At 30.4% G+C, this 11,766-nt stretch overlaps 1 protein-coding gene across 1 annotated transcript; it reads right to left on the bottom strand.

Moving 5' to 3' along the window:
• Positions 1 to 484: 484 nt before the first annotated feature.
• On the bottom strand, positions 485 to 11,397 carry LOC106682350 (endocuticle structural glycoprotein SgAbd-4). Its single transcript, XM_014423151.2, has 3 exons — positions 11,308 to 11,397; positions 7,961 to 8,082; positions 485 to 841 (listed from the first exon to the last, which is right to left on the bottom strand). Exons 1-3 carry the CDS (start codon positions 11,314 to 11,316, stop codon positions 580 to 582), a joined length of 393 nt encoding a protein of 130 aa, XP_014278637.1. The 5' UTR covers positions 11,317 to 11,397; the 3' UTR covers positions 485 to 579.
• Between the last annotated feature and the right edge of the window lie 369 nt (positions 11,398 to 11,766).

The following is an 11,766-nucleotide window of genomic DNA, read 5'->3' as shown; positions in this document are numbered from 1 at the left end:
ATATAAATTCATTAAGATATTCGTTTGCCTAATGTAAAATGGATGTGGCATTAGTATGCAAAGATCACTTTGGGAATAACTTTAAATTTAATTTAGTTAATAAAATTAAAAATCGGCATCAGCATTGGAATACGCCAGTAATCTAAAGGATTAATACCATGAGAAGGACCAATTAATTTCATGTCTGTAATATTAAAAATTACATTATATGTATCATTATGTAATGAATGATATTCCAATACCAGAACCGTCTCACTTAGTATCCACAGCCTTTTAACGCCACAGACTGCCATGATAAATAAGCACTAGGATCTCCTGGAGTCCTGCTTGCAATCCATCTGAGGGGAAAACTTTGTTTTGGAATTCGTTAGAATTGAAATTAATGCCTGTATTAATTGAATAATGACATTAACTTACTTCAAAGAACCAGTTAATTAGATATTATAATTATAAATCGTTCTGGAAATGACAAAGAATGCACAAATATAAGAAAATGGTTAACGTTTATTGAAGTTATTTACAATGCACATAACAGAAAATTTGTTGTTCTGACGTTCGAAATCAGTCTCTACAGCAGACTTAGTACCTCCTCTGTGGTGTCTCGGGTGTGGATGGCAAAGTGGCCAAGTAGTCGAGAGCCCTCTGGATTGCTGGTGGGATTGGAGGAGAGGTTGGAAGGTGAGCTCCTTGTGGGACAAATCCATTCTGGTCAGCGGTGTAAGTGAGGGAGATGGGACCGTCTGGGCCCTGGTAGCTGAAGGAGCCCTGGGCGGCGGTTCCAGATTCGGGTCCTGCTACGCTTCCACTCTCTTGGGCTTGGATCCCGTTTCCAGTCTCGTACCTGGTGAATTAAATAGTGATAATTAGAAATTTCACACATACGAAATTATATAAAATTTAATAAACTACAAAAGGGTTCATTAATCCATTACAGTTGTTTTCAAATTCTTTCTTTTAGCTACTACTGACCCTTCAAGGGTAACCTGAATGCGGTGTATCGGCACAAGGTAAGATGAGCAAGTTTGACCCGAATGACTCTAACCTTATAGAGGCATGGGAGAGTGAATCTGATAAATGCATATCATTACCTGAACCATGTAATAATGGACGTTACAAGAATGAGGTTACTGCTGTTTTACATGCGATGTAACACTTGATCTTGTTTATGCCGGTATCTGCGGACACAGCATAATTAGATTACCGGATTCATCTGATTCTAAACTACATAATTCAATTTTAATTTCGATTTAGGAAGTTCATTACATTGTGTATCCAGCAAGGAGCTTATAACAGAGTGGATTGACCCATTTAAAGGTGCAAATGCAATGTTTATCTTAAAAGTAATACAACAGAAGGGTTATTAGCTATTATATATAAATAAATACAATTTCAAGCAATTTAGAGATGCTTTAATAATACTTCAAAGGTATAATGAAACAAACGAGCGCAATGATCATTTTTCTTTTCTGGAGTTATATTACCATAAACCAATAAAGATAAATATAATGCAAAGTATTAATTGCGTTTATTTTTTTTTTAATTTAGAGAAATATTAAATATGATTTTTAATGAGGCAGAGAAGAAAAGTTTTACTAAAATTATGAAAGTAAAGACAGCATCATGAATTTTTCTTCCTCTTTTCAATTATTATTTGGCTTCGGAATATGCCTGTGTGAATCATAGTAACTGATATTGGGAAATTAATTGATTCTTTAAAAAAAAGAAAGACTAAATTCGAAGGTTTTAAGTTGAAAATTTACTAATTTCATTTCATGAAAATATTAATTCACATATGCAATTTGTATTAATATAACAAATAATTAACTAAAATTTCCATTATTACTTTAACTAAGCTATGTAAATAAGTAAGCCTCAGGAATCAGAATGAAGATTTCAAGATCAAGTTCTCGGTTAGCGGTGAGAGTAGAAGGCGTAATCGGAATTCGCCACACGGCCTCCCACTTTCTAAGCAGATTGCGTACTGTCACTGGGCTAGTAGCATTGAAGAAAAATTTCGTTTATTTTTGTCTGCGCTGATTTCTTGTTAAGATTATTAGATTCTTATACAATGATTTAAATGAATGCTTCCAGATTTGGTTGCCAATTTAATAAAATATTAAACTTTAAACCAAGCCTGAGATTCCGAGAAAAGAATATAAATTTAAAGCAAGGATAAGCAAAGTTACATTATCCAACAAGGAAAGAGCTTCAGTCACGCTGAAAGATTCTAGAGACTTTAACGCAGAAGAAAATCTGCCGTATAAGTGACTTTAACGGTCGGTTGCATCAGGGTCGCAGGAAACAAACGATTTAGCTGTACAAAAGTACTGAAGTTATTTTGTCGTCGCAGAGCTGTCTATTACTTTATACTTGAGACAATGAGATTACTTTAAACTCCTTGAAGATTCGAGTTGTCTTCATATAGTGTTTTTTTTTAACATCATTAACAATTCAATCTATCTTGCGTATATGCCAAAGCTGTGGCTTTCGATTAGTGATTATACGACTAATTAATCAGTCTATATTTAAGTATGATAAGTATTTTTATACTTCTTATAAATGGAGAAATATATTTTTGGAAGTAAGGATTTCAATAGTTTAACTTATTGAAGGCTGGGAACAAAAATAAAAATATTTGAACGTTCTGGAACGTGTTCCACTCGTCCTCAAGTAGCAAAATTGTACCATAAACGCGACCTTCCGATTTTCAATTATGAGATGTCCTTGTTTGGGCAGTGATCATCGTGTGGTCACGACGTCAGTAAGAATAGTTGTTTCGGATTTTTTTCAAAACATTAGGTTTGCATAGGTTGTTATTTAGCGTTGTGTAACCCACAAATTGATAAAAACAAAACAAATCATAAGATCAATATATATTTTAAATTTTTTTAAAAATATATTAATAATATATCATAATGAGCTTGAGTGTATTTGTTCCATTACCATAAATTATAATTGAGACTATATGATCTATCATTACTGCGGTTCATAAAATAATAATTGCGGTTAATAAAGTGAGTTATTATTTCCATAATCTATTAAGTATTAAAAAATGGTCGGCCAAGATTCTGTACTATTTCAGAACATATATTTATATTATTTATCTACACCAAATTTATTTTTTCTGATAAAATATCTTTTAAAAATTAGAAAGTACCATCGCATGTCGTTGATGAAACTGTTACTCCAAAATATTTTTTTTTTTTTATGATTTATCTTTAAATAATAGTTCTTCATGAAGCAAGTATATAGTATTGATTCTATACCATTGATACTCGTATGTACATTTTACAAATTGTATGGTGTTGAGAAAATTATTCATCTATAATTTTAAATAAGCAAGTTTTAAATATTTACCCGTTTACAAAAACTTAATAAAATAACGTATCAATGGTATAAGAAGTGATAGTTCGTAACAAAAAAAAAAAAGACTTAATTCCTTGATGCCACCAGTATCATAAAATCGTAGGACATCGACTCCGTATTTATAGGCAAGTGAATATAATTATGTGTGAAAAATAGAATATCTTGTATTTTACAAATAATCAATTCTTCTTGTTATAATTCGTATTATTACTAAAAGAGAAAATCTGAGATGCTGAAAAGAATATTGTAACTAGTTATATCACCTTAGAGCTGTAAAAATTTTTAAAAAACTTGGACAATTTTGAATTTTATTTTAAGACAATTCTTGTCAATAATGTTGGATTGCAGACAGGTTTCACTACTTGACGATCGATGTGATAGTGTTGATACATGTCGATTCAATAGACAAGAATTATTATCGATGATGAAAAAAAAAAAAAAAATTGTATTTATGTTCTTTCAGCTTCAGCGGTTTTTGTTGCAACGTGACGTCCTTGCCAAGAGCCTTATAAGCAGAAATTATTCCATAAGTTACCCACGCAGCCGTAAGGTTCATTCACTGATCTTCACGACTCCAGGATTTTATTATTTAATTGTTAGTCAATCGAATGAACTATTTTTCATAAATATTTTACAGCCTTAATAAAATAAAATCTCTTTTAAAAAAGAAAAAAAATATTCATATTTTTCTTTCGGAATAGGCATTCATTTTACATCTCATAATGAGACTGCGTATGTTTGAAAATGTGATCTAGGAGACTAAACATGAAAAAATTTTTTTGAATGGCTATTATTATTTTTAAAATGTCTTCAAACTGTTATCAAAGTTTGGAATTGAATTAGATGCGAATAGTATCGTTGAATGGTAAAATAAAAAAAAGCATGTACCACATATTTATTCCTTTATAATATGAAAATTTTATGAATGAAAAATAATAAGTAAAATTTCAATAGATTATTATAATTTACTGTAATAAAAAAAAAATTGAATGCTCAAAAACATCTACAACGCATGATATTGAGATCACAGTGTTATTACTTGCACCCATTAGAAAAAAATTACCATTACAATTGAAGAGAAGTAGGTATGAGGTTACAAGGTATGAAGTCCGTTTGGATAAAATTATTATTGCCAATTTTTTGTGTAACTTTTTTAAGACATGATATATTGAATCCACCAATAAATCATATGACTAACAAGTTTGGAACGTTTTAAGTGGAAAGTTTTAGAGAGCCATTGAAAAGTTTCCATATTTCTCAAATATCACAGAACACCATCGTCAATTTATAGGAACCCCATAAGCCATTTATGGTCCAAAAAATAACCATCATCTAAATGTTGGACTTGGTCGGTAGACGTTTTGTCCGTGGAATATAGTGTAGCCAATTCAAAAGTCGTTCTGGTTCAAAACTGGCTAAGAAGGATTAACTTATTTTTTTGCGGTGGACCAAGAGGATAGATGGTCTTCCCACTTTGATTATTATATACCAGTGGTCATTAGAAAACTCGGTAATCTGTCAGATAACACGACCATCTTGCACTAGAAAATGTTAATGAGGGCGTTGACCATCAATGAACTCTTACATTTTTTTACGATAATGTAGCCTGTGTCAGTCTGTCAGTGTACAGTCAGTACTAACCCAAAAACTGCCTAGGCTCAAAGTAAAACATTCCATGATCCATTAAATGTTGTTTACTTATTAAATATGTATGTCAGGATAGTCAGAATAACACTCCATAATACTAAATATATCAATCAATTTAAAACTCGATAAAAACAAATGTAATTTCTTTAAAATAGAAGCTATCGCATAAAGTATATATTTATCTAAAGACGATGCATAGACAAATGGAATTTATGATAGACAGCTCATTAATGGACAAATCGAAGAGTAAATAAACATCGATTGCAATTACCATTCGTCCCTGAAAATATAATCCCTGGCTTTTAACACAGGAACATTTGTGATTCATTATTTAAGCAGTTACGAAATATTACACTCTCGCCAAAGATTATATGCGATTTAGCAGAGATGGTGTAAATATTTGCTGACAAGTGATTCCTCCGATGCCTGGCAGAATCCAAAAACCGAAAGAAACAAGTGAGGAAATCCCGGAGCTAAAGATTGGCGGCACGTGACTTCACCACTGCGCAGAAACTAAACATTTTCCATTCGGAACATCATCCTGATTGTTCGTTTTACTTTTTTTTCCCTCTCCGTGCCCTTGTACCAATCAGCCTGGGATGAATAAAAAAAGATACTATGCGTTGCTCGATTGTAAGTGATGTCACTGGTAAATTTCATCCCTTTGAGTTTACGTTCATTTCACGGCTTAATTATTCAATTACTTCGGCTGTATACTAATCTGTGGTAAAATTGGTGTCAGAAAGAGGCTGAAAAATTGTATTTTACACACTCTGAAACATTTTGATTGTACTATCTCAATCCATTCTGAAGAAAACTTTTGTTTTAGTGGATGAAAATCACATTTCCTTGACTTTATGGGAGAGTAGTTTGAACAGAAATATAAGTATAAATAGTGTTGTTTTTAAAAAAGAGTAATCCTCTCACAATTGGTGTAGAATTTATTTGCGCCTTTGGGTAAAACAAAAATAATACTTCACTTATGGGATACCAGACTTGGTTTGACATGTATGAGCTGTTTGAACGGTTATTTCCTTCCAATTAAAATTTCAGTAAATCTTTTTTTAAATGTATATCTTTTTCCTTAAATTAGTCCAAGAGATTGTCATTTATATATCTGGATAAAGCAAACATATTTTTTTAAAAGCTGTAACGTTAATAAACTGGGGAAAATGTGCATCTTATCATTTACTTTCTGAGTATTGATAGGTTCTTTTTATCAAAAATTGGTTTTTCGGATTCAATTAAAATTGTATGACTCCGAATTTTAAAATATATTAAAGCGATTAAGAAGTATATTTCGACCACTTTCTGACTTATTATAACACGACATGTTTAAAAAAAAATTAACTTTATTTTAAGTAACAATTAAAATAAAATATTAGTTCAATAGTATAAGGTTTTTCAAGCACTTATTTTTATAACATACGAGTCTAGCATTTTGCTTATATTAAAAGGTAAACAAAAAATATTAAAACTTGGGAAAAAATATTCGATTTACTACAAACATAATGGGTGAATTTCATGATATTCTGTTTTCTGAAGTCAAAATATTTCAAATAATATTGACAAATACTTTGACGTGCATTTACCCTTATTGCAGTAGAAGCTTGAAAAGCATTTCGTAAGCAACGGGCTAAAGATAAAACTTCGTCATATGCTAATCTGCCTCTAAACTTATCAGCTAAGATAGGACACACATTCTTTTTCAACCCTCCGTCTAAGCACTTCGTCTTTTCGCAATCGAATTTTATAGCGAAATTTGCGACATTCACGTCCGTAAATGTTTAAAAATTACTCAGCAAACCTTGTACCCCTACATATAGATACATAGTGTGATGAATATTTGGGGTTGTTCACAATTTTTTTTTTCAATCTAAGAGATTTATCTTAGCTTTATACTCAAACTATTGACAAGATTATCAAAATTTGTGATAAGAACTTAATAATAGACTCTTCCCTTACAATAAATATTTAACGAAGAACTGTATATAGTACAGTATGTACTAGTAAGAAGTTAATTTAATTTCCAATTCCTATACAAGTTATTTCTGTTCACAGTATCAATTATCATCAAGAAGCTTCTTGAAATGAGAGCTTGGCAAATACTTGCTCTAGACAGTGAGGAATGAAGGAGAGGTCTTGATGCGGCTGTACCGCTTTATAGTTCTTGATATTATGATGATAATATATCAAATAACTTGTAAAAAAGCAATTACATTCTATAGTAAACTATATGCTGTGTTCTTTATACTCACTTTACCGGAATAATAAAAACAATTTAAGTGTTTCATAAAAAAGTGAATAGTCTTTGCCTTCGATTCGGGATTCTTATTTTTTCTTTTGTGTGACAAGAATTTGTTCAAAGGACTGACCAGGCTAGTGTTATGTATCCGGCTGTGTTATCTAAATATTGTTAAAATCAACTTTGTTTTTATTAAATTTAAATAATTTGTTTCTGAAAATGATTGTTAATGATTTTCAAGAATTTAGCTATGTAGTTTAATAACCTTTGTTTATTGTTGTAATTCAGTTAAAATATAAGTATTATCAGAAATATTAAACTTTTATTTTAATCTTCTTTTTTACCAAAGAGGTATTAATCAATAAATTACATTAAATTTGTTTCACCATCTGACATTCACCTTTTATACATTTTATAAACTCTCATATATCCTTGAGGCCCAAAATTAAGAAATAGAAACACAATGGTTCTTAATCCATTCATTTTTTTCTTTTAGGACATTTCGAGGATACTGTATCCTCCTCTTTAGCTTTAATGATTTACTTAAAGCAATATAAATGTTTAAATAATTTGATAATCGAAGCTGTCAATGTTTGATATGCCTGTTTTTTTATTATTCTATTTTAATTGTTCAAATTTATTCAAAATAAAAAGTTGATGTTGAAAAAAAAAATAATCATAAAACTATTCTCTTGAACTTACTCCCAGTTGTAGGTTCCATCGAAGTTGACTTCGTTAACGTATTTGATGATGGGAATGGGTTCGGTGGATGGTCCTTGTGGTGCTCCGATGGCCAAAGCCAGGAGGGAAGAGACGAGAGCTAACTGCAAATCAATCCATACATTTTTTTGTTTTTAATAACTTTTAAATAAGTAATTATTATATAATAATATTATAAATTAATACATTTAAATGTTACATTCAATATAATTGAGAAAGGCTACAATCTTCATGTAAAAACTAAATTAGTGTTTTTTAAATTTTTTTATTTCGATAAATAATTCTTCTTAACTGGTTTTTCGTGGCCATCGATATCAACAACCTCCAGAAGCTCAAAAACCTGAATCGCTAACTGATAACATAAAAACTAAAGAATGGAGGAAATCTCCTTCCCGTTCGAGTTCACCTTTATTGTGCAGCTATCAGATAGGCGGCGGAAACCCAATTATCATTTCCTTTAATGAAAATAAAGATGACCTTCTGTGTTAGCTACTCGAGATCTGCTACCGAAACGAGGAGTTTCCTTGACTTAACAACGTATAAGTGATCACCTTAAGCATTCAGGTAGATTCTTCGAGATAGATTGTATCAGATTAACTACCCGCTAAGTACTAGGTTTAGGTATATAGGTGTACGTAGAAAACAATTAGCTTCGACAAAATAACTGACAACCATAGATTTTATATTTGAACAAATCAATTGGAAATTCCTTATCGAAAATGGTGGCAATTAATATGAATAGTTTTGTCCAACTTAAGGAGGTTTAGAAACAGATTTATACTATTCTCTAAATAAACGTTTTGAGAATAATAATAAAACTATATAAATAACATTAACTATATATATAACAAAGGAAAATACTGGAATCCATTTACATATCTGAAAATATTGATTACACAGTAAACTTCAAAACAGATACGAGGAACTTAAATCAACATTATGCAGAGATATTAAGTAAGATTCTCTTATAAATAATATGGGATAATTTATATATGGATAATTATGGTTAGCCTTGATAGGAATTTTGCTAATGTAATAAAGAGAAAAAGTGAAAAAAATGTAATTATGATAAATAATTTTTTAAATGGTTGAACTGAGTAAAGGTAGGTTACAAGTAAGGTTATAATAAAAGTGTATGATAGTGGTAAAATGAAAAATATTTTTGACTGTGAAATTTAATGAATATTTGACTTATTGGGTAATTAAACAAATGTGAGATATACTGATTAACAAAAAAATTAGTTTACCTAATGGTTTTAATGTTGTTCATAGATAAAAATGTTTTGACCTGGGCAAAATAGCCTGTATGAAGTGTTTGGAAAAATATTAAATAATATGTTTCATAGTGAATTAAGGTAAGGTAAATTATAAATAATAATGTTAACTATTTGAAATGGTTGTAGGATCACACATATAATGGAAACTTTTTGTAACAGATTGTCCCTGAAGATGGCCGAATTGGCCGAAACGTTGGACGTGTAAAAACAATAAAAGTTTTGAGACTATAATTTGGATAATGTTTTGAATTATTTAGTAAAAAATTGCCAGTCTCAAGAAAGAATTTTATGATTATAAATATGTAACATTTATGTTCAAATGGCTAAAGTCTTATTTTCAAGTAACTATTAAACGCTAAAACTGTAAAATTGAAAATACAGTAACATCAAAATTGAAGAGCTGAGGGGATTTAATGAAATAACTAGTTATTTAGGAAGAAAATGTGAAAGCTTAGAATCTATGAGAACAAAATATTATTTAAGCATAAACGTAATTAAACATAATATACTCAAATTCCAAAAACAACATTTATCATGTTAAATATACTTTTTTTTTCATATTACCTCATTTACTTTACGTCTCCTTTGTTTAACATAATAATTTATTTAGTAGAATAAAATGCATCCTTAGCCTTATAGGAAAAGAAGTAAGACAGAAACTATTTGACTTAAATGGAGAGTTTCATTTAAATAATTTAAAATAAATAAATAAATCTACTCCCCAATAGCCCTTGATAATTCTTCAGGCTTTAGTAAAGGTTTTTAACTTTCGACCTTATTTTGTCTTTAGCTGACAGCGTTCAGCCCTCCGCATCATTCCTTTGCTAATGCTTGGTATTCAGTTTTGAGTGTGTCTACCCTGATTTTTAAACCCTGAAAAAAACCATTTGCTACCAAGCAACGGAAAATTTAGGTTGGCGAGGATATAATATTAACCAAGAATATTCAAGAGAAGAAAGAAAGCTTCTAACGTTGTCTTTTAGTAATAAAGTTTTATGTATTTAATTATAAATATATATTTAATTATTTTTGATCTCGTATTTTTACATACACATACTCGTATTTTTATGTGTTTTAAAAGCTGCATAGGCAACTACAGGGACAAAGGCGTAACAAAAAATAATTTATAAATTTCAAGAGGATTTTTACAGCAAAAGAAGGCTTTCGGACTAAATTATAAAGTTTGGGAAATAATATTGACCTCCAATGCCCTAACTGGATCGCCCCAGAGTCTAAAAGACACTTCAGGTACTAAAAGATTCTATATAACGGTAGGAAACAGTTGAAGGTATGCTTCATCTAATTCTTAGAAGAACCTAGGACCTTCTGGAAGGCCGCTGGGCAGAAGACACGGTCTACAGAAGTGGATGACTGCAGAATCGAACGGTGACCACCATGGCGAAATTAGACAAGGAAATAACTGAATAATCCGAAACACGAAGAGAAAACCAGAATATATTTTTCGAAAACACGGACCAGCGTATGTTAATTGTTCCCTTAATTCCAACTGGCAGAAAATGGTTATAAAATGAATAATATGAAATTAAGGTTTATAGCTGGTCGTAGAGTAACAATAAGCTAGCTGAACATACACATTACATTAATGCTAAAAACTAAAATAAAGTAATAATGTGGGTATCACAGAATAAGAATTGAAAATAAAGTTTAAGATTTCTACACCATGATGAATATGACAGGTTCAATTTGTTTATATCCTTAACGTATTTGGTTAGAAAATGATTTGGCGAAGCTATTTGTCAAAATTCTAAATAATTTTTAAAAACTAAGTGATAGCATTAAAAATTATTTGAATCTGCTCCTTCTCTAACTAGTATTCACTGAGAATAAAGTGTACTACTAAACAATAAATTTTCATTTTTTTCTTTAATTTTTTTCCAAAATTAGATTTATTAGATTTATCAGAACTATTTACGTGCATTTACGTTTGAATGTTTACTCAGCACCCACCTATGAGCCTAGGGTTATAGTTTTACCAAGTTTTCAGAGGCAAAATAAATGATTATAATAACAGACAATAATAAAAATGATCACCTTAAACATGTCTGGAATTCACTGATCACTACAGACTGCAGCTATAGACTGCCCCGCTGGGAGTATATATAGTCCCACAGCCACCCTGCCATCCCCACCTCAAGCAGAAGACACCACTGTAATTGTTTACAGCTAAAGGTCGGCTCTTGTAGTCAATTACCTAAGTTTACATAGACAATTTTACTTTAAATTACTATACCTTTTTTTAAATAAAAAAAAAAATCGGAAAATATAGAAAATTTGTTTTTCATTGACTAATTCACCAAAAAAAATGTGTTAGGCTCAAATACTGTAAAATCCTCTTAGCCATAAAACATTCTTTAAATATTTTCGTGTACTCATTTATTTACAACAAACAAATATATCTAATAAAGTAAATGATCTGATGTGAGATTATTGTTTACAAATTGACAAGGCATTGTAGTTTTTTAGAGCAATTATATTGACTTGATATTGACA

Source organism: Halyomorpha halys, unplaced genomic scaffold, assembly GCF_000696795.3.
Source record: "Halyomorpha halys isolate HHAL.00 unplaced genomic scaffold, Hhal_1.1 Scaffold408.1, whole genome shotgun sequence".
Classification (NCBI taxonomy): Eukaryota; Metazoa; Arthropoda; class Insecta; order Hemiptera; family Pentatomidae; genus Halyomorpha; species Halyomorpha halys.
This window is presented reverse-complemented; position numbering and strand designations above follow the sequence as displayed.

Coding starts and splice junctions, on each gene's coding strand:
- LOC106682350 (XM_014423151.2), bottom strand. Junction 842..7,960: donor GATGGAACCTACAACTGGGA/GTAAGTTCAAGA, acceptor TTAATTCACCAG/GTACGAGACTGGAAACGGGA.